General features: G+C 41.2%; 1 protein-coding gene across 3 annotated transcripts in view; it reads right to left on the bottom strand.

Moving 5' to 3' along the window:
- Positions 1 to 19,553, bottom strand: part of virma (vir like m6A methyltransferase associated) — a 108,779-nt gene that overhangs the window by 17,148 nt on the left and 72,078 nt on the right. For all 3 annotated transcript variants that reach the window (XM_072570216.1, XM_072570218.1, XM_072570217.1), the window contains exons 17-20: positions 11,613 to 11,745; positions 7,466 to 7,618; positions 3,827 to 3,987; positions 3,149 to 3,245 (exon numbers count right to left, since the gene is read on the bottom strand). In XM_072570216.1, the coding sequence (XP_072426317.1) occupies positions 3,149 to 3,245; positions 3,827 to 3,987; positions 7,466 to 7,618; positions 11,613 to 11,745 (544 nt within the window). The remainder of the gene's footprint in view (positions 1 to 3,148; positions 3,246 to 3,826; positions 3,988 to 7,465; positions 7,619 to 11,612; positions 11,746 to 19,553) is intronic.

Below are 19,553 nucleotides of genomic sequence, written 5' to 3'. Positions count from 1 at the left end.
GAACTCTACTGGATCCATGCCTGCCACTTACTACCCAATTAGCATTTACATGCCATTAGAAGACCTACAGATTCTCTTTTATTTGGCTGCTGTCTTATTATCAAATTCTCTCTGCATCTTAGCATCTATGTACATCAATAAACCTTTTTAAATCTGTCCCATTTAGTACTGTGATGGAGCCAGGTAACAAGATGGACAGTGCCTTCAGTAACTACTGGATTAGTGGTGCTGGAAGAGCACAGCAGTTCAGGCAGCATCCAACGAGTAGCAAAATCGACGTTTCAGGAATAAAGGCAGTGAGCCTGAAGCGTGGAGAGATAAGCTAGAGGAGGGTGGGGTGGGGAGAAAGTAGCATAGAGTACAATGGGTGAGTGGGGGAGGAGATGAAGGTGATAGGTCAAGGAGGAGAGGATGGAGTGGATAGGTGGAAAAGGAGATAGGCAGGTCGGACAAGTCCGGACAAGTCAAGGAGACAGTGCTGAGCTGGAAGTTTGAAACTAGAATGAGGTGGGGGAAGGGGAAATGAGGAAGCTGTTGAAGTCCACATTGATGCCCTGGGGTTGAAGTGTTCCGAGGCGGAAGATGAGGCATTCTTCCTCCAGGCGTCTGGTGGTGAGGGAGCGGCGGTGAAGGAGGCCCAGGACCTCCATGTCCTTAGCAGAGTGTGGAGGGGGAGTTGAAATGTTGGGCCACGGGGCAGTTTGGTTGACTGGTGCGGGTGTCTCTGAGATGTTCCCTAAAGCGCTCTGCTAGGAGGCGCCCAGTCTCCCCAATGTAGAGGAGACCACATCGGGAGCAACGGATACAATAAATGATATTAGTGGATGTGCAGGTAAAACTTTGATGGATGTGGAAGGCTCCTTTAGGGCCTTGGATAGAGGTGAGGGAGGAGGTGTGGGCACAGGTTTTACAGTTCCTGCAGTGGCAGGGGAAAGTGCCAGAATGGGAGGGTGGGTCGTAGGGGGGTGTGGACCTGACCAGGTAGTCATGGAGGGAACGGTCTTTGTGGAAGGCGGAAAGGGGTGGGGAGGGAAATATATCCCTGGTTGTGGGGTCTTTTTGGAGGTGGCGGAAATGTCGGCGGATGATTTGGTTTATGCGAAGGTTGGTAGGGTGGAAGGTGAGCACCAGGGGTGTTCTGTCCTTGTTATGGTTGGAGGGGTGGGGTCTGAGAGCGGAGGTGCGGGATGTGGACGAGATGCGTTGGAGGGCATCTTTAACCACGTGGGAAGGGAAATTGCGGTCTCTGAAGAAGGAGGCCATCTGGTGTGTTCTCTGGTGGAACTGGTCCTCCTGGGAGCAGATACGGCGGAGGCGGAGAAATTGGGAATACGAGATGGCATTTTTGCAAGAGATAGGCTTGGAAGAGGTGTAATCCAGGTAGCTGTGGGAGTCGGTGGGTTTGTAAAAAATGTCAGTGTCAAGTCGGTCGTCACTAATGGAGATGGAGAGGTCCAGGAAGGGGAGCAAGGTGTCAGAGATGGTCCAGGTAAATTTAAGGTCAGGGTGGAATGTGTTGGTGAAGTTGATGAATTGCTCAACCTCCTCGCGGGAGCACGAGGTGGCGCCAATGCAGTCATCAATGTAGCGGAGGAAGAAGTGGGGAGTGGTGCCGGTGTAATTACGGAAGATCAACTGTTCTACATAGCCAACAAAGAGACAGGCATAGCTGGGGCCCATACGTGTGCCCATGGCTACGCCTTTGATCTGGAGGAAGTGGGAGGATTCAAAGGAGAAATCGTTAAGGGTGAGGACCAGTTCAGCCAAACGAATGAGAGTGTCAGTGGAAGGATACTGTTGGGGATGTCGGGAGAGGAAGAAACGGAGGGCTTGGAGGCCCTGGTCATGGCGGATGGAGATGTCGAGGGATTGGATATCCATGGTGAAGATGAGCCATTGGTGGCCGGGGAAACGGAAGTCTTGGAGGAGGTGGAGGGCGTGGGTGGTGTCTCGAACGTATGTGGGGAGTTCCTGGACGAGGGGGGGATAGGACAGTGTCAAGGTAGGTAGAGATGAGTTCAGTGGGGCAGGAGCATGCTGAGACAATGGGTCGGCCAGGGTGGTCAGGCTTGTGGATCTTGGGAAGGAGGTAGAACCGGGCAGTTCAGGGTTCCCGGACTATGAGGTTGGAAGCTGTGGGTGGGAGATCTCCTGAGAGGTGCCTTCAGTAAGAAAACCCACCTAACATGTCCACAAGGACTGTGTGGTAGACACTGTTAGTTATACAGCTACAGGCAACTGCATCACAGCGCGAGGTAGACTGTGACAAGGGAGGTTAAATGGTATCTCCTTTCTGGCTGCCTTTTGCCACCTGCTGCAGTCTAATCTGGGAGTTATGTCCTTCAGGACTCAGCCAACGTGGTTAGTAGTGGTGACATGAGCTTGGTGATGCATGTTGAAATCTGCCATCCAGACTAAATTCTGCCACCTTGCTACCTTCAGTGCGTCTTTCAAGTGGTGCTCAACATGGAGAAGAATTGGTTTATCACCTATGGGTGGGTGGCATTTGGCAAACAACAAGAAACTAAATTGCATGCATGACCCCATGACATGAGAACCTCATGGATTCTCGAGTCAATGTTGAGAACTCCCAAAGCAATTATCTCTCAGCTAAATGCCACTGTGCCACCACATTTGGTGGATCCATCCTGTTAATGGGAAGTACATACTGAGAGATGGCAATGAGGCATCTAGGACATTGGCCGCATGGTATGCCTGTTATGCTGTTTCATGACTATTCCAACGCTTCAATTTTGGCACAAGCTCCCAATGTTATTAAGGAAGATTATTTGCATAGGATGGATTATTGTTATTTCCAGTGCCTGGTGAACGGCAGGTGGTCCATTGTATTCTATTTTGACTTTATATGGTTGTTTGATACTACTGACAGTTAGGACATTTCAGAGGGCATTTAGGAGTCAACCTCATTGTATGGGTCTTGAATTGCATGTTGACCAGACCAGGTAAGGACATCAGGATTGCCTTGCCCAAAAACACTGGTGAACTATATGAGTTTTTACAATAATCTGATAATTTTGCAGTCAACAATACTGAAAATTAGCTTTTAAATCTGGATTTAATCAATCAATTGAATTTAAACTCCACAGCTTTTGCTTATAATTCACATGTGCTTAAAGTTTGTATTTACCATATCTATATCTGTGTCAATCTCTTCGATTTGAAACGGGGAAAGCCATAATGTCTTTAGCTGGTCATCCAGGACATCTGCCAAGACATATGCTGTCCTAGAAGAAAACAAAGGCTTTTCTTCAGTCCTGTCTGGAAATACAGAACCTAATTGATAGTCAGATCTTTTCAGGTTGAAGTTCAAAACATTTAATGCTTAGAAAATGAAATGACTTAAATGTGAATTAGATCGATACTAAAATTATCCCACTTGTATAATGTAATTCAGGTGTGAAGTCACCTGAACTGTAACACGCTAAGAAGTGAGAGACTGCTGGCAGAAAGCAAATTTAAACTAATTACAGACCACGAGAGCTTTTTTAATCAAGATCAATTTTATAACCATTTTGGACTGTTCAGCTGGATTTTGATCTGGCTGAACAGTCCAAAACAGTTATAAAATTGAGCTTCACAAGAACATGATTGCAGAAAATATTTGCAATGGTTCTTTTAGATCTCATAATGTTTCAAAACATAGTCTTTACTTTAAGCGTTGGACTTAATTGCTCATCTTGAAGCTCACTGTCATAGCAACAAGCTTTTTTTAAAGAAATATGCAAGACTTTGAAGCTAGTCATACTGGCCCCGTGAACAAATGATGACTGAAAATTTTGAAGATTCAAAGGTATAGCGTCTTTACCTGTTGTTAAACTGGACTGGAAGAGATTCAGAAACAGGAAGAACAGGTTCTACATCTTGTGTAGTGACAGGCAGTACATCTGTAGTTGATTCTAACATCTGCCGCAATCCAACAACATTTTCTAATAAAGAGTCGAAACTATCATCCTCTTTACACAGTTCCTATATTGACAAAGAAATTTATATTTACAAATCTGCCTCCCTGGCACATAGACTTCAAAGAACAGGACGGCAATAAAATCTATTAAAGGTGAGACTAATTTATCACAGAATACAGTAACAAATATTTTGGGAATATTTATTACAAAGCACTCACCATTACCAATAAACAGCTTAAAAATGCAGTTATTTGTAGATAATAATGCACTGCCCATTGTTGCAAATATTATCTCAACTACCCTCAAGTCTCTTTGGTTCAAAAAAAGCTGAATGTTTTAATTCTCAAATGTGCATTCACTTTCAGACTCAATCCCATTTGAGACTAACAGCATAACATGGAAGTGCAATATGTAACCACTTCTTTGCAGAACTCTTAGTATATGAATAAAGTGGTATTTTCACCCAGCTGAGTTCAGGATAACATTGGGTGATTTGAAAATGCGTTAAGACCAATGTCATTTCTGAGTAATGCAGAATTTCGTATGAAATGGCTGCAAGTTAATAATGAATACATATCAAGGAAGTAAAATATGAGAAAGGCAGTGATTTATCTGCTTCAAAAAGAAAGCTATAGCAAGTTTTATTTAAATGACAGCAGTCAGTCTTTCCTTTGGAGTGTTTCTTCCAAAGGGAATTCTGAAGTCAGAAGGTTTGTGCAAAGTTAGGTCATCTGGAAGAGAACTCCATAAAAAGGCAGAAAAATACAATTTTGCCAAATAAGCTATTGTGAATTGACAAAAGCATTGTTGACTAAGAAAACCTAAGAATTGTAGTAATACCTAAAGATAATAAGATATTTAGTGCTCTGGGCTACAAATGCATTTGTCAAAACATTGTGTTAATGAGGATTCTCTGTAATGTCGAATAAGCAAATTTATAATTTCATAACTCACTAGGTGTCCAATGCAATTAGGGTGTTGACAAGAAGACCTTAAAGCCATAAGATGTCAGAGCAGTAGCAGGCTATTCAGCCCATTGTGTCTGCACTCTGCCATTCCATTAGATCATGGCGACATATTCCTGCCTTTTCCCCATAACCCTCGATTCCCTTACCAATTAAAAAGCTGACCATCACAGCCTTGGATATATTTAATGACCCAGGCTCAACAACCCACTGTTGCAAAGAATTCAAGAGATTCATTATCCTTGGAGAAAATAAATCCTCATCCCTGTTTTAAATGTGTGACCACTTAATCTGAGATTTATGCTTTCTGGTCCTAGGCTCTCCCACAAAGAAACAACCTCTCTGAATCTACCTGAAGTCCTCTAATAATCTTGTGTATTTAATAAGGTCCCTCTCATTCTTCTAATCGCCAAATTTTTCTGAGCGTAACCAACTTAACCTCTTCTTATAAGACAATCCGTCCGTTCACAGGATCAGCCAAATGAATCCTCTCTGGACTGTCTCCAAAGCCAGTTTAACTTTCCTTAGATAAGGCGTCCAAAGATATTCACAGTATTCCAGCTGTGGTCTGACTAGTGGGTTCTACAGTTTGAACAAAATTCCCTATTCCTTTTGAAATAAAGGAAAATATTCAATTTGCCTTCCTTATTACCCAATGAACTTGGATATTTTATTTTGATTCACGGACTGTGGTTTTTGTAGTCTTTTTCTATTTTAATAATTTTCAGCTTCTGATGGCTGGTACAATTTAGAAGGTATCTGGGTGGGTATATGAATAGGAAGGTTCGGAGGGATATGGGCCAGGTGCTGGCAAGTGGGACCAGATTAGGTTGGGATATCTGGTCGGCATGGTGCACATTCCTCATCCAAGTCATCAACATACATTATGAATAACTGGGCCCAGTACTAGTCTCTGTGACACCCCATGAATTACAGGTTGTTTTCCTGAATATGCCCAATTATCACAACTCTGCTTTCTATTAGTTAGTCAATCCTCTCTGTTCAATCATTTCTGGCAAAAAACTAAAACAAGAGAGGTGGTTTAACCGTAGCTAACAAGGGAAATTAGGGATCGTACTAGATTCAAGGATCCAGGTTCGAACCAGTCTGGTCTTATTTGAATTTTATATGTTTCAATATAATCCTCCCCTCATTCTATTGAACTCCAGTTAATATAATCCCAACCCATTCAACTTCTTCTCATACTTCATCCCTTCCAATCCAGAAATCAATCTGCTACACTCCATTTATCAAGATAAATTCTTCCTCAGATAAGGATAACAAAATTTTATACAATATTCCTGGCATGGTCTCACTAAGACCTCTATAATTGCAACAAGGTATCCCTGCTCCTGAACTCAAATCCTCTCACTACAACATTCCATTTCCTTCTTGACCTCCTACCACTTACCTTCAGTTACTGCTGTACGCGGACACCCAGGTCTCAATGTACATTCCCTTCTCTCAACTTACAGCCATTAAGATAATAATCTGCTTTCCTGTTTTTGCTACCAAAGTGAATAACCTCATTTATCCACGTTATACTGCATTTGCCATGCATTTGCCCACTCACTCAATTTATCCAAATCATACTGAAGCATCTCTGCATCACCCTTACAACTCATCCAGCTGTGTCATTGGAAATTTTAAGATACTATATTTAGTTCTCTCATCTAAATTATTAATATACATTGTGAATAGCTAGGGGCCTAGTTTTAAACCCTGTGGTCTTGCACTGGTCCCCTGGCCTGCCATTCAGGAAAACAACCCATTTAGTCCTACTCATTGTTTCCTGTCTGCCAACCACATTGCTCGCCACTTCAATATACTACCCAAAACTCAAGTACTTTAATTTAGTTCTTAGGACTAAAATAATCAAAGAATATGGGAATAAAGGGGGAACATGGTACTGAGATGGATGATCAGCTGTGATCATATGGAATGATGGAGCAAGCTCAAAGGGTTGAATAGTTTATACCTGCTCCTATTTACAAGGTTTCTATGTGCTATCTCCACTATCATGGGCTCTTACCTTATTACGTACCCTAATGTGTGGTATCTTCTCCATCACCATCTGAAAATCTAAATATATTACATCCTATATTACATTCATTGCTTCCTGTTTATCCATTCTGTTTATTCCTTCTCTAAAGAATTCTATTCAATGAAGCAGGATTTTTTTCCCCCTCTTGTTCAGGGTGTAACAGGCTTTACTTTCATATTCTGTTGCAACTATAAGCAGATTATTTTAATATCCTTATTCCTTTCAACTGTTCTCTCCATTTCAGAAAAGCACCTACCCAAGCTGATATATGGTCAAGCAAAGAAATGCACCAGCAGTCCAACTAACTCCTCCATTGCCATCATGGTGGTAGAAGGGAACATAATAGTCTAAAGCATATCATGTCTAACATTCAAAAGTAATGTTTATATAGAAACTCTTAATGTGGTGCATAATCTCTTACATTTCTTAAAAACATAGATAATTGCTTTGACAGAAAACTAGGTCTTGAAAAACACAAAAATAGCTGAATCATTTTCAACCACCTGATACAGTGCCTTTATAAAAGCTCATACCGTAACAACTTTATCCAGTTCAAAGAGCAAATGATCATCTGCAGATTCCTTCCATTTTAGGAGCTGCTTCACTTCTGCACCACTGAGTGCTGAAGAACGGGGAGTTTGGAAACCATCTACTTCCATAGGAGCACCTTCATCGCCACAATTACCCTGTAAAATACATTATTACATGAAACTGTAAATCCGAATCCATAAGAAATGTATTCAATAAGCTAATGTGCTATGCCTATTAGCTTGAGTATTGATAGAGATGTATTTTGTTGAAGCTTTTTGTCTTGTATTTGTCAGGACAATTCACAGAAATACTGTATATACTCGTGTAAGAGTCAATTTTTTTACACTATGTATTAAGATTAAATTTATGGGGTCAACTATTTCATGGATACTTTTGAGAGGCTGAAATTCATGCCCATCAAAAATTCATACCATATCATTAGAAGCCCAGCTGATCTTTAAACAACAAAAAAGACACAATGAATTACAGTAATTCTTGGATAAAGAGAATAGACATAAATGAATTAGTAATTATTCCATCTGCCTTTTCTTTGTTCTCTTGTTATTGTCTTTTGATAAAAGAAACTTGCCTTGGAGAAGCAATGACATTATTGGTGCAGCTAAGGGCTAGACCGGAATTCCAGAATGGAGCAGGAGAGCTGGCCGATCAAAGTCCCGGAGCGGGAGAGCCGGCAGACCAGAGTCCCGGAATGGAGCAGGACAGCCGGCCGAGCAGAGTCCCGGAGTGGGAGAGCCAGCAGACCAGAGCCTGGAGCGGGAAAGCCGGCAGACCAGAGTCCCGGACGGCTGGCAGACCAGAAGAGGACAGACAGCAGACCGGAGGCCCGAAGTGGAGCAGGATGGCCGGCAGACCGGAGGTCCTGAATGGTGCAGGATGGCCTGCGGAACAGAGTCCCAGAACGGAGCAAGGCAGCTGGCAGAATGGAGTCCCAGAGAAAGCAGGACAGCCGGTAGAATAGAGCAGGACGGCTGGAAGACTGGAGTCCTGGAATGGAGGGGGACGGCCAGCAGACTGGAGCAGGTCAGCCACAAGATCGGAGTTCCAGAATGGAGCAGGACGGCCAGCAGTCCAGTGTCCCGGAACAGAGACAGACGGCTAGCAGAACAGAAGAGGACAGACAACAGACTGGAGGCCTGGAATGGAGCAAGACAGCTGGCAGAATGGAATCCCAGAACGGAGCAGGACAGCCAGCAGAACAGAGCCCCAGGGCCAAACAGGATGGCTGGCAGAACAGCGCAGCACAGCTGGAAGACCAGAGCGGAACAACCATACATAAAGTGAATACTAACTATACTAACTATTGTGCTCATTCAATAATGAACTTAAGAAATATGAAGTCTAATGTCGGTGTGAATTATGTGAAGAACTCAGGTCAACTCTTACACAAGACATATGGAAAATTCCAGATTCTTTGGCCAAAAATGGGGGGGGGGGTCGACTTTTACATGAGATGGACTTTTACTCGAGTATGGAGAAAGTGAGGACTGCAGATGCTGGAGATCAGAGCTAAAAAAATGTGTTGCTGGAAAAGCACAGCAGGTCAGGCAGCATCCAAGGAGTAGGAGAATCGACGTTTCGGGCATAAGCCCTTTTTCAGGAAGGGCTCTCCCGCTCCAGGACTCTGGTCTGCCGGCTGTCCTGCTCCATTCCGGGACTCTGGTCTGCCGGCTTTCCCGCCCCGGTACTTTGATCGGCCAGCTCTCCTGCTCCATTCTGGGATTCCGGTCTAGCCCTTAGCTGCACCAATGATGTCACTGCCTCTCCAAAGTAAGTTTTTTTTATCAAAAGAGATAACAAGAGCACAAAGAAAAGGCAGATGGAGTAATTTCTAATTCATTTATGTCTATTCTCTTTATCCAATAATTCCTGAAGAAGGGCTTATGCCCGAAACATCGATTCTCCTACTCCTTGGATGCTGCCTGACCTGCTGCGCTTTTCCAGCAACACATTTTTCAGCTTTTACTTGAGTATACATGGTAACAATTTAAAGGGAAATCCAAATTTATGCTGTATTGGTAGAGGTGTTGCCTGAGGAATGCACCAATTAATGCTCATTGACAGTTAACTGTGAAGTTTTGTTTAAATTTTAAACCAGGTGTGTTCTATCTGATTGGTCAGGACACTGCCAAAAGCAAATGCTCATCAATTATTTTGCTGAGTCCAACCAGATTGGAGGTGATGGCATAGTGGTATTAGCTGGACTGTTAACCCAGAGACCCAGATAATGTTCTGGGGACATGGGTTCTAATCCCACCATGGCTGATAAATATCGAGAATTAAGAGTCTAATAATGACCATGAACCTATTGCCAATTGACAGAAAAACCCATCTGGTTTGCTAATGTCCTTCAGGGAAAGAAGTTGCTATCCTTACGTCTTCTGGCCTACATCTGACACCGGATCCACAGCAATGGAGTAATTTTAACTGCCCTCTGGGCAATTAGGGATAGGCAATAAATGCTGCCTATCCAGTGACATCCTCACCCCATAAATGAATAAATTAAAAAACATATGCAGTGCATGCAGATGTCTTTTCTGTCTGCAAAGAACAGGGCTCTGCACTTTATCATATGGAGCTTCAATAAATGCAAGTGTGATACAATGCAAGCCCAACTGATATTCCTAAACTGATTTCAATGTAATTCTTCAAACACATAGGATTATTGAGTATATGTCGTCAAGCTACAGAACTACACTTAACACTGGACATTGTGATAAAAGTTTTGCAAACTGCTGGGGCACAGTCAGTACCCTTCTTGATGCGATCAGACAAATGGCATGATGCCAGATTTGTAGATCCTGCATTCGAAATCTAGTGGATCTAATCAAACAACATATCCCCATGGCTGTCTGCAATACGTAAGATATGACCAACCAGCCTATGTCGGTAAAACATGCAATAGTGTCCAATATTACATAGGACTGCAATTGAACATTTTCTGGATACTTTAGTGCGAGAAGAATTAAGCTGACTACTAATTTAGAATAATCAAACAGGTTCAATGTGGTGCACCTATGTACAGTCAGTTCCGCTTTAATGCGGTCATTCCGTTCTCATGCAACCCCGTGTTATAAGACAATCATGTGATAGCAGCATCGTTTAAACTAATGGGATCGGAATTGCGTTATAACAAACACATGGTTTAAAACTTTACACTTTAGAAGCTGTGTAACAATCCGTTAATCGCATTATGGCAAATTCACATTAACAAAACACACGATATAGCAGAACGACCAGTATACTTGAACTAAATATATCAACAAACAGAGACCTATTCTTTGCAGACAGAAAGAACAGGTATGCACATTATACCTATTTGAACTGAACAAAAGACATGACGATTATTTACTGGTTCATTTCTCAGGGCTTCACCTAACTGATCAGTCAATCTGCCTAGTTTAGAATTTAAACAAAGTTGACAGTTAACTGTCAATTATAATTAATTGATGCATATCCCATGACAACAGCTCTCTATTTCAGAGTCCACTTGGACTCTCCCCTCATGCAGTATAAGTATTGGTTTTCCCCCTGACATGCTACTGTTGTGCATACTCTATATTGACTGCAAGATGATAAACTTCATCAAAATGTCTTTTTATCTGCAATGTCCAAGTTTTGCATCAGCATTGACCAAGTACTGTTGAAAACAGAGACATGTTATTGAAGTTTTACATGCTGCACACATCAGAACAAATAAAAGAATGTTATACTTCAAATGATCTTAACAATTTATATTAGAAGGAAAGATCGTGGAGTGATTACAGTTGACTCTGATTGGCGCATCCACTGCCATGAAGAAAGTAATAGGGAACACAGCCTTCGCAAGCTTCCAAGCAATTCAAAGAAGGTGCAAGATATGAACGTGTTCCTTTTGTTTTTAGGAGAACAAGTCCCTACACATGCATGTTCATGAATGTACATCTCAGCCAGAGACAACTTGCCAACCAATCGTGCCATTTTCTCCAAAGTTAGGGTTTGAAGACTTACTAATTTCACAACTGACTTTGACAAACACATCTGCAAGTAATGTTGACAAGTTTAACAACTCTTAAGGGCACTTTACAGGAAATGTAGAAATGATTTCAAAACTGATTAAACAGTAATATAAAACACATTTCTGTCACTTACCAAACTATCTGTGTTTATGATCTGTCGCAAAAAATCCAACAATGAAGAAGCCAGCTCAGCCATTTCTTTGTTGAAGTTATGGACCACACGTTTCAGCAGACAATGGATCGCATTATTATTTTGTCTCAAAGCACTATTAAGGAAGAAAAAGACTGACTAACCCAACGTTCAAAGTCAAACATAACCATTATTTATCATTTCACACTCCAAACTGAGATATAGGCAAAAACATCTTCAGGTACTACTTGAAGCACAATTTTTTTGTTCCACTCAGCAGTAAGAGATCTGTTTTGTTCATAACAGATGTGAGACCAAGCTGATAATTAATGCTTTTGTATTATACCTTTTCTGGAGCAGACAAATAGCAATTGTAGGGATTATTGTTTATTTTGATGCCCAAATAGCATTTTCAAAATTCTTTTGTGGAATGTGGGCATCACTTGTCGCATGTCCCTAATGTCCTGGAACTGGATAATATGCCATTTCAGAGAGTTAAGAATCAACTATATTGCTGAGAGTCTCGAGTCATTGGCCGAACCCATTTTCATTCCTCAGGCTTTTTTCAAAAAAAAAAATTAGTGATAGTTGTTTCAGATTAATTAAATCAATTTAAATTGCACCAGGTGCAGTAGCGTCAGAATATTAGTCTGATCACCTGGGTTACTAATCCAGTAACATTACCAATACACCGCCATCACCCATTTACAAAGAATCACTTAAAAGATACAGGTAAACAATGTATATTGGCACAAATAAGATAGTTGGAGAGTTGAAAGAAAGGATATTTGTTGAAGGAAAATTAAAATCAAATGGGGTTGAAGCTATTATTACAAGGCATATGCATAAATCATATCGACTGAATATCTCAGGAAAGAATCGCAAAATTTACTAAGGTATCAAATGTTCAGATGTGGGTTTGGCAAAAACTAACAAAGAATAAGGAAAGACTACAAAAGAACTTAAGACAGATAAGCAGGATTACAGCTAGAAATTTCAATATCAAAATAAGTGGTGAAATTTTAACAGAAAGCGAGAAGCAGAGAGCCCAGTTCTGGGTATAAAGATCCAGCAATTACTACAGGTTATAGCACACAAGAAAAGCCGTAGTAAAAGTATAAACTCTATCCTGCACCAGAAGTCATTGAAGGTAATACTGAATTTGTACAAGACATCAGTATGGCTAAACCTGAAGTCTCAAATTTAGTTTCAGAAACTTTGGCATAAAATCATAGAAAGGAATTAATTTAAGTGTATATCTCTTGGAATTTCCTGGGAGCTTCAAAGGCTGTAAACTATTTTAAAATATTTTATTAGCAAATGAATAAATCATTTTTCACCCAGCAGCATTTTTCAAACAAAATTAATCTGGGAATCTCTGCTGCTAATATGGCAAACATATCCTTCTTTGGGTAATGGGACCAAAATTGCACACAGTATTCCAGATACAGTCTCAGCAATGTTTGGTACAACTGAAGTAAAACATTTACAATCTTGTACACAAATCCTCTTGCAAAAAATGCCCAAAATACTACTGGCTTTCCCAATAGCTTGCTGCATCTGCATATTTCAGTGACTATAGAAAATTAAAATACACTAGTGCATTGCTGGCTCCCCCTTACCTAGCCTGCTCCTAAGATCTTCAAAACCTCCAAGTGGCTTATAAAATCAGCTAACAAACCTGTCAGTCACAACTTCAATAAAAGCTGATTTACGCGCATATTCTGCTGTACCATTTTCCCTTTCTTCAAAGAATTAAACTGAAAAGAAATACTGGAAACACTGGTCAGACAGTTTACATCGTGAAAAATGGAATCAGCAGTTCAGATCATTGGAACTTGGAAAAGCTAGAAATGAAAGAGCTTTTAAAGAGCTAGATGGAAGGTGATGAACTCAAAATAAACAAGAAGGTCCATGATAGGATGGAAGGAAGCAGATATTACATGACAGAAGAATTGCTAAGATTAGCAAATGGAAGCAATACGTTTGGACTGATCGGCGAGTAACACCTGCACTGTCAAAGTGCAGGAAATGACCATCTCCAACAAGAGAGAATCAAGCCATCAACTCTGACATTCAATGCCATTACCCTACTCCCAACATCCTGGATGTTACCACTGATAGCAAACTGAACTGAAGTAGCCATATAAATACTGTAGCTACAACAACAGGTTAGAGGTGAGGAATTATGGAGCAAGTAACTCACTTCCTGTCTCCCTAACGCCTGTCCACAAAGCACAAGTCATGAATGCAATGGAATACTCTCCGCATGCCTGGATGCGTGCAGCTCCAAGAACATGCAAGAGTTTGGCAGCATCCAATACAAAGCAGCCCAAGCAATAGCATTCTATCCCCACCTTCAGCATTTACTTCCTTCATCACTGATGGTCACTAGCAGCAGAGTACACCGGCTACAAATACACTGTAATAACTTACCAAGGTTCCTCAGACATCACCTTTCAAACTCTCAACCTCTCCTGAAGAACAAGGGCAGTAAATATATTGGCATACTACCACCTGCAAGTTCCTCTCTCGGCAACACATCATCCTGACTTGAAACTATATTGCTGCTCCTTCACAAACACTGGATCAATATCCTGGAAGTCCCTCACTCATACCACAGTAGGTTCCCTTACACCAAGAGCTGAAACAGTTCAAGAAGACAGCTCTCCACCATCGCCTCCAGGGCAGTTAGGAATGGGCAAGAAACACTGACCTAGCAGCAGCATCAATACCAGATGAATATGTACTCAGTAAAAGAAACAAACGATGGGTCCATAGGAGATATAAATGGTAAAAAAAAAATCAATGCTCTCGTCAGAAAGCAAAGTTTAGGAAAAACACAGCTTTGCATGAAACCTGAAAAGGAAATAATATTGAGGGTTTTTGAGACAAATGATGATGTTCTAACTTGTTAAACTCAATTTTGAGTGCAGAAGGGTATAAAGAGCCACAAAGAAGGTTGAGGAGCTTTTTCTTGAACTTGTGTTGAACTTCACTAGAACACTGCAATAGGCAGAGCACAAATATGTCAGCATGACAAGCTCAAGGTCATGTTTGTGAATGCAATAGAGCTATTCTGCAAATCACCCTAAAACGGGCCAAAAGATTGATCCAGGACAAGACAGAATTATATTTAAAGACGCTCCAAAACAGTACATCCTTGCTGGCAATCCAGAAGAAGGGTGGTACACATATGGAATGAGTTGCCAGCGGAAATGGTTGAGGCAGGTACATGAACATTTAAAAGCCATTTGGGCAAATACATGAATAGGAAAGAGAAGAATATGGGCCGTGGGATTAGCGTGGGCAGACGTTTTGGTCAGCATGGACCAGTTTGGGCCAAAGGATCTGTCTCCGTGCTGTAGACTCTCTGACTCTAAGTGAGTACAGTGAGCTTTAATAGCTAAAAGGAGCTGATTGCAGAAATGACGTCTCTAGAATAAATTCCAAGACATCTCTTACTGTTTCTGACTTATTATTGAAAGATTTCAATTTAGAGGAAACCTAAGATTTTGTAATTAAATGAAATTTAAGGTCAGGATTCACAAAATATTAATATTTAAATCTATTCAGCCAGTCTTTATTGTAAACATCTATACATGCAACAAAAATCCACATGCTGAACAGGATTGGACTACTGGACCCATTCTCAGAAGGCTATGGGGTCAAGTCCTATTTCTGAGATTTAACTATGTAATCCAGACTATGATTGAAGAATTCAAATTCAGCACTGGACGCTAGGACTTCATTGATGTTCAAATATCAGAGCAGAAGTAGTAAATTAATTGACTATAATGGTTGTAACAACAAATCAGGGAAAATGTCTTTGTTAGCACCAGATGAAAGAAAGAATGCTAAAGATTCTGATGATACATAAACTGACAATCACCTTATACAGAGGTCACAATTTATGGAGAAAGATTTTGGATGTACTCTGTGGAGTGTGTCTATAAAGCCCAGCATTCTCCAGACACTATACTTGAATGTACAAAGTTAAATTAGTTAACTTAATAATTACATAGCTCTCTGCTCCCAGCCAATCAAGGTACAATCAAGCTGCCTTCTTCATATCAGAGACGACCAATCACCTGTCTGGGAGAGATCTTGTGAAACAACTGTACTCTCTCTACCTTTGGGCCAGCAGGTCCTGGTTCAAGTCCCACCTGCCCCAAATGTCCTAACAGGTTGATTCAAATAGAAAGAAACCTTTGTGGAGTGGCAAAACTTTCTACATTTTTCTTTAAGTATTTCACTCGGTAGCATAGAAGAAAAGGATTACTGGAAGAGGAGCAAAGTAGATTGAGGGGGGTTCAGGTTGAAGTGTGAGAACATGGCTAGAAGGATTAAGTTTTGAACGACCGTGGAAAAAAGAACTTATTTTGAGTTTTATGGATATACCTAGAGAGGTTTCTTCAAAACGATCTTTGAAAGGTGGACAATGGAGATACTTGGTAAACAAGGCTTCCTAGAAATCACATGACACGAAGGAATAAGAAAGAGGATGGTGATGGAGGGTTGATTTTCAGATTGGAGGCCTGTGACTAGCAGTGTGCTACAAAGACAGGTGCTGGGTTCACTACTCTTTGTCATTTATATAAATCATTTTAATGAGAACATAGGAGGTATGGTTAGTAAGTTTGCAGATGACAACAGGTGCAGCAGACAGCAAAGAAGGTTACCTCAGAATATAATGGGATCTTGATCAGTTAAGCCAATGGGCGAAGGAGTGGCAGGTGGAGTTTAATTTAGATAAGGGTGAGGTGCTGCATTTTGTTAATGCAAATCAGGGCAGGATTTATATACTTAATGGGAAGATCCTGGTGATTGTTGTTGGAGAAAGAGACCTGGGAGTGCAGGTTCATAGTTCCTTGAAAGTAGAGTCGTAGGTAGACAGGATAGTGAAGGAGGCATTTGGTATGTTTGCCTTTATTGGTTAGTGAATTGAGTACATGAGTTGAGGGGTCATGTAACGGCTGTACAGGACATTGGTTAGGCCACTTTTGGAATATTAGAGTCATAGAGATGTACTGCACAGAAACAGACCCTTCAGTCCAACCTGTCCTTGCCGATCAGATATCCCAACTCAATCTAGTCCCATCTGCTAGCACCGGCCCAGATCCCTCCAAACCCTTCCTATTCATAAACTCATCCAGATGCCTTTTAAATGTTGCAGTTGTACCAGCCTCCAACACTTCTTCTGGCAGCTCATTCCATACACGTACCACTCTCTGCGTGAAAAAGTTGCCCATTACGTCTCTTTTATATCTTTCCCCTCTCACCCGAAACCTATACTCTCTAGTTCTGGACTCCCCAACCCCAGGGAAAATACTTGGTCTATTTATCCTATCCATGCCCCTCATAATTTTGTAAACCTTTATAAGGTCACCCGTCAGCCTCCGATGCTCCAGGGAAAACTGCCCCAGCCTGTTCAGCCTCTCCCTATAGCTCAAATCCTCCAACCCTGGCAACATCCTTGTAAATCTTTTCTAAACCCTTTCAAGTTTCACATCTTTCCAAAAGGAAGGAGACCAGAATTGCACAATATTCCAACAGTGGCCTAACCAATGTCCTGCACAGCCACAACATGACTTCCCAACTCCTGTACTCAACACTCTGACCAATAAAAGAAAGCATACTAAACGCTTTCTTCACTATCCTATCTACCTGCGACTCCATTTTCAAGGATCTATGAACCTGCACTCCAAGGTCTCTTTGTTCAGCAACACTCCCTATGACCTTACCATTAAGTGTATAAGTCCTGCTAAGATTTGCTTTCCCAAAAGCACTTATCTGAATTAAAGTCCATCTGCCACTTCTTGGCCCATTGGCCCATCAAGATCCTGTTGTAATCTGAGGTAACCTTCTTCGCTGTCCACTACATCTCCAATTTTGTTGTCATCTGCAAATTTACTAACTATACCTCTTATGGTCACATCCAAATCATTTATATAAATGACGATAAAGTAGTGGACCTAGCACCGATCCTTCTGGCACTCCACTGGTCACAGGTTTCCAGTCTAAAAACCAACCCTCCATCACCACCCTCTACCTTTGAGTCAGTTCTGTATCCAAATGGCTAGTTCCCCCTGTATTCCGTGAGATCTAACCTTGAAAACCAGTCTCCCGTGGGGAACCTTGGGGAATATTGCATGCAATTCTGATTTTCTTCCTATAGGAAAGATGTTGTGAAACTTGAAAGGGTTCAGAAAAGATTGACAAGGATGTTGCCAGAGTTGCAGGGGTTGAGCTTTCAGAAGAAGCTGACTAGGCTGGGGCTATTTTCCCTGGAGCATCAGAGGGTTACGTTATAGAGGCTTATAAAATCATGATGGGTCATGGTTAGGTTGAATCGACAAAGGTTTTTCCCCAGGATGAAGGAGTCCAAAAATAGAAGGCATAGGTTAAAGGTGGGATGGGACAGATTTAAAAAGGGATCTAAGGGACAACTTTTTCAGGCAGAGGTTGGTGTGTATAGGCTGCCAGAGGAAGTGGTGGAGGCTTGTACAATTACAATATTTAAAAGGCACCTGGATGGCTTTATGAATAGGAACAGTTTAGAAGGATATGAGTCGCAAATGGGACTAGATTTATTTAGCATATCTGGTCGTCATGAACAAGTTGGAATGAATAGTCTGTTTCATACCCTACAGCTCTATGACACTATGGTGATTATTTCCCGATTTGCAGTTGTATCATTTTTGAACAATAATAGGTTTTATCCTTTGTTTCAAGTAAAGAAAGCCTGTTAAGAAACAGATGAATTGTAGGGAAGCCTGGTCTATGTGTCTATGCATGAGAGAGACAGAATACATAAGAGAGAAAAGGGTGGGGGGTGGAGGAGAAGAGAGAGAGAGCATGAGAGTGAGTGTATGTGTATTTTGTTCTTTTGTTTTTTGGGGTTATTATTGGATTAAGAACTTAAACTTCCCTATACGGGAAGCTATGATAATGTCATTTCCCAAAAATCCAAACCCAAGGGCATTGTCAATGTTCTACAGACAAAGGTTCAAATCCCACCACGGCTGATGGTGAAATTTGAATTCAATAAAAATCTGGAGTAAAAAGCTAGCCTAATGGCCATCATGTACAAACCTATCAGGTTCACTTTTATCCTTTAGGGAAGGAAGTCAGACATCCTTACATGGTCTGGCCTACGTGCTACTCGAGACCCACAGCAATCATATTGACTCTACATTGATGGATAATAAATAGATGGCATCTCGCCAATTCCACGAACAATTTTTTGAAACAATTTCCTGACTGCATGTGTTAACCAGTTATTACATCTTTCTCCAATAAGTTTATTTTGATAATAAATCCATAATTGTGTTTAATAAGAAACCTGATTATAAAAGGGATTTTCATTTCATGTTGCAACCATGGAATAGTGGGATGATAGTGGTGGTGGACTCTACCACTGCAGTTCTAACAGTTGATTTTATGTATTTGTTTTAAAGGAGGAGAGAAGTGACATAAAGCAGTCAATCCACACATTGACCAGGAGCGTAATGCAATTAGTTGCACTTGCACAGGGTTTGCCCTGGTAGTAGTTGACATCAGTCTTTGACATTACTAGTTTTTGTGCCCCATAGCAGAGAAGGGTGAGCAGTCGAGCAACATATAGAGGCAAGGAAGCTTTGAGACAGATGCTACAGATGGCCGTAACTAGTGTGAGCATTGACCCCAAGTTTTGGAAATATATTAACAAGAAGCAGTAGCTGCACAACAACAGCATAGGGAGTCAAGGTTAAATACTTGGAGGTTTCCAGGGAAAGTGGTGTAAGAATTGTTATTGCTGGAATGAGTTGAATAAGAGCACAATCCAGCAAGGACAGATCCACTAAGCTGGTGACTGGGGGTAGTGGTATGACTGACAACCAAAAACTCCCAAGTAGTCAACAAGAATGAGAAGGTATAGTGCACCACAATCATAATCACAGA

This window comes from Chiloscyllium punctatum, chromosome 5 (genome assembly GCF_047496795.1).
Source record: "Chiloscyllium punctatum isolate Juve2018m chromosome 5, sChiPun1.3, whole genome shotgun sequence".
In the NCBI taxonomy this organism is placed as follows: domain Eukaryota; kingdom Metazoa; phylum Chordata; class Chondrichthyes; order Orectolobiformes; family Hemiscylliidae; genus Chiloscyllium; species Chiloscyllium punctatum.
This window is presented reverse-complemented; position numbering and strand designations above follow the sequence as displayed.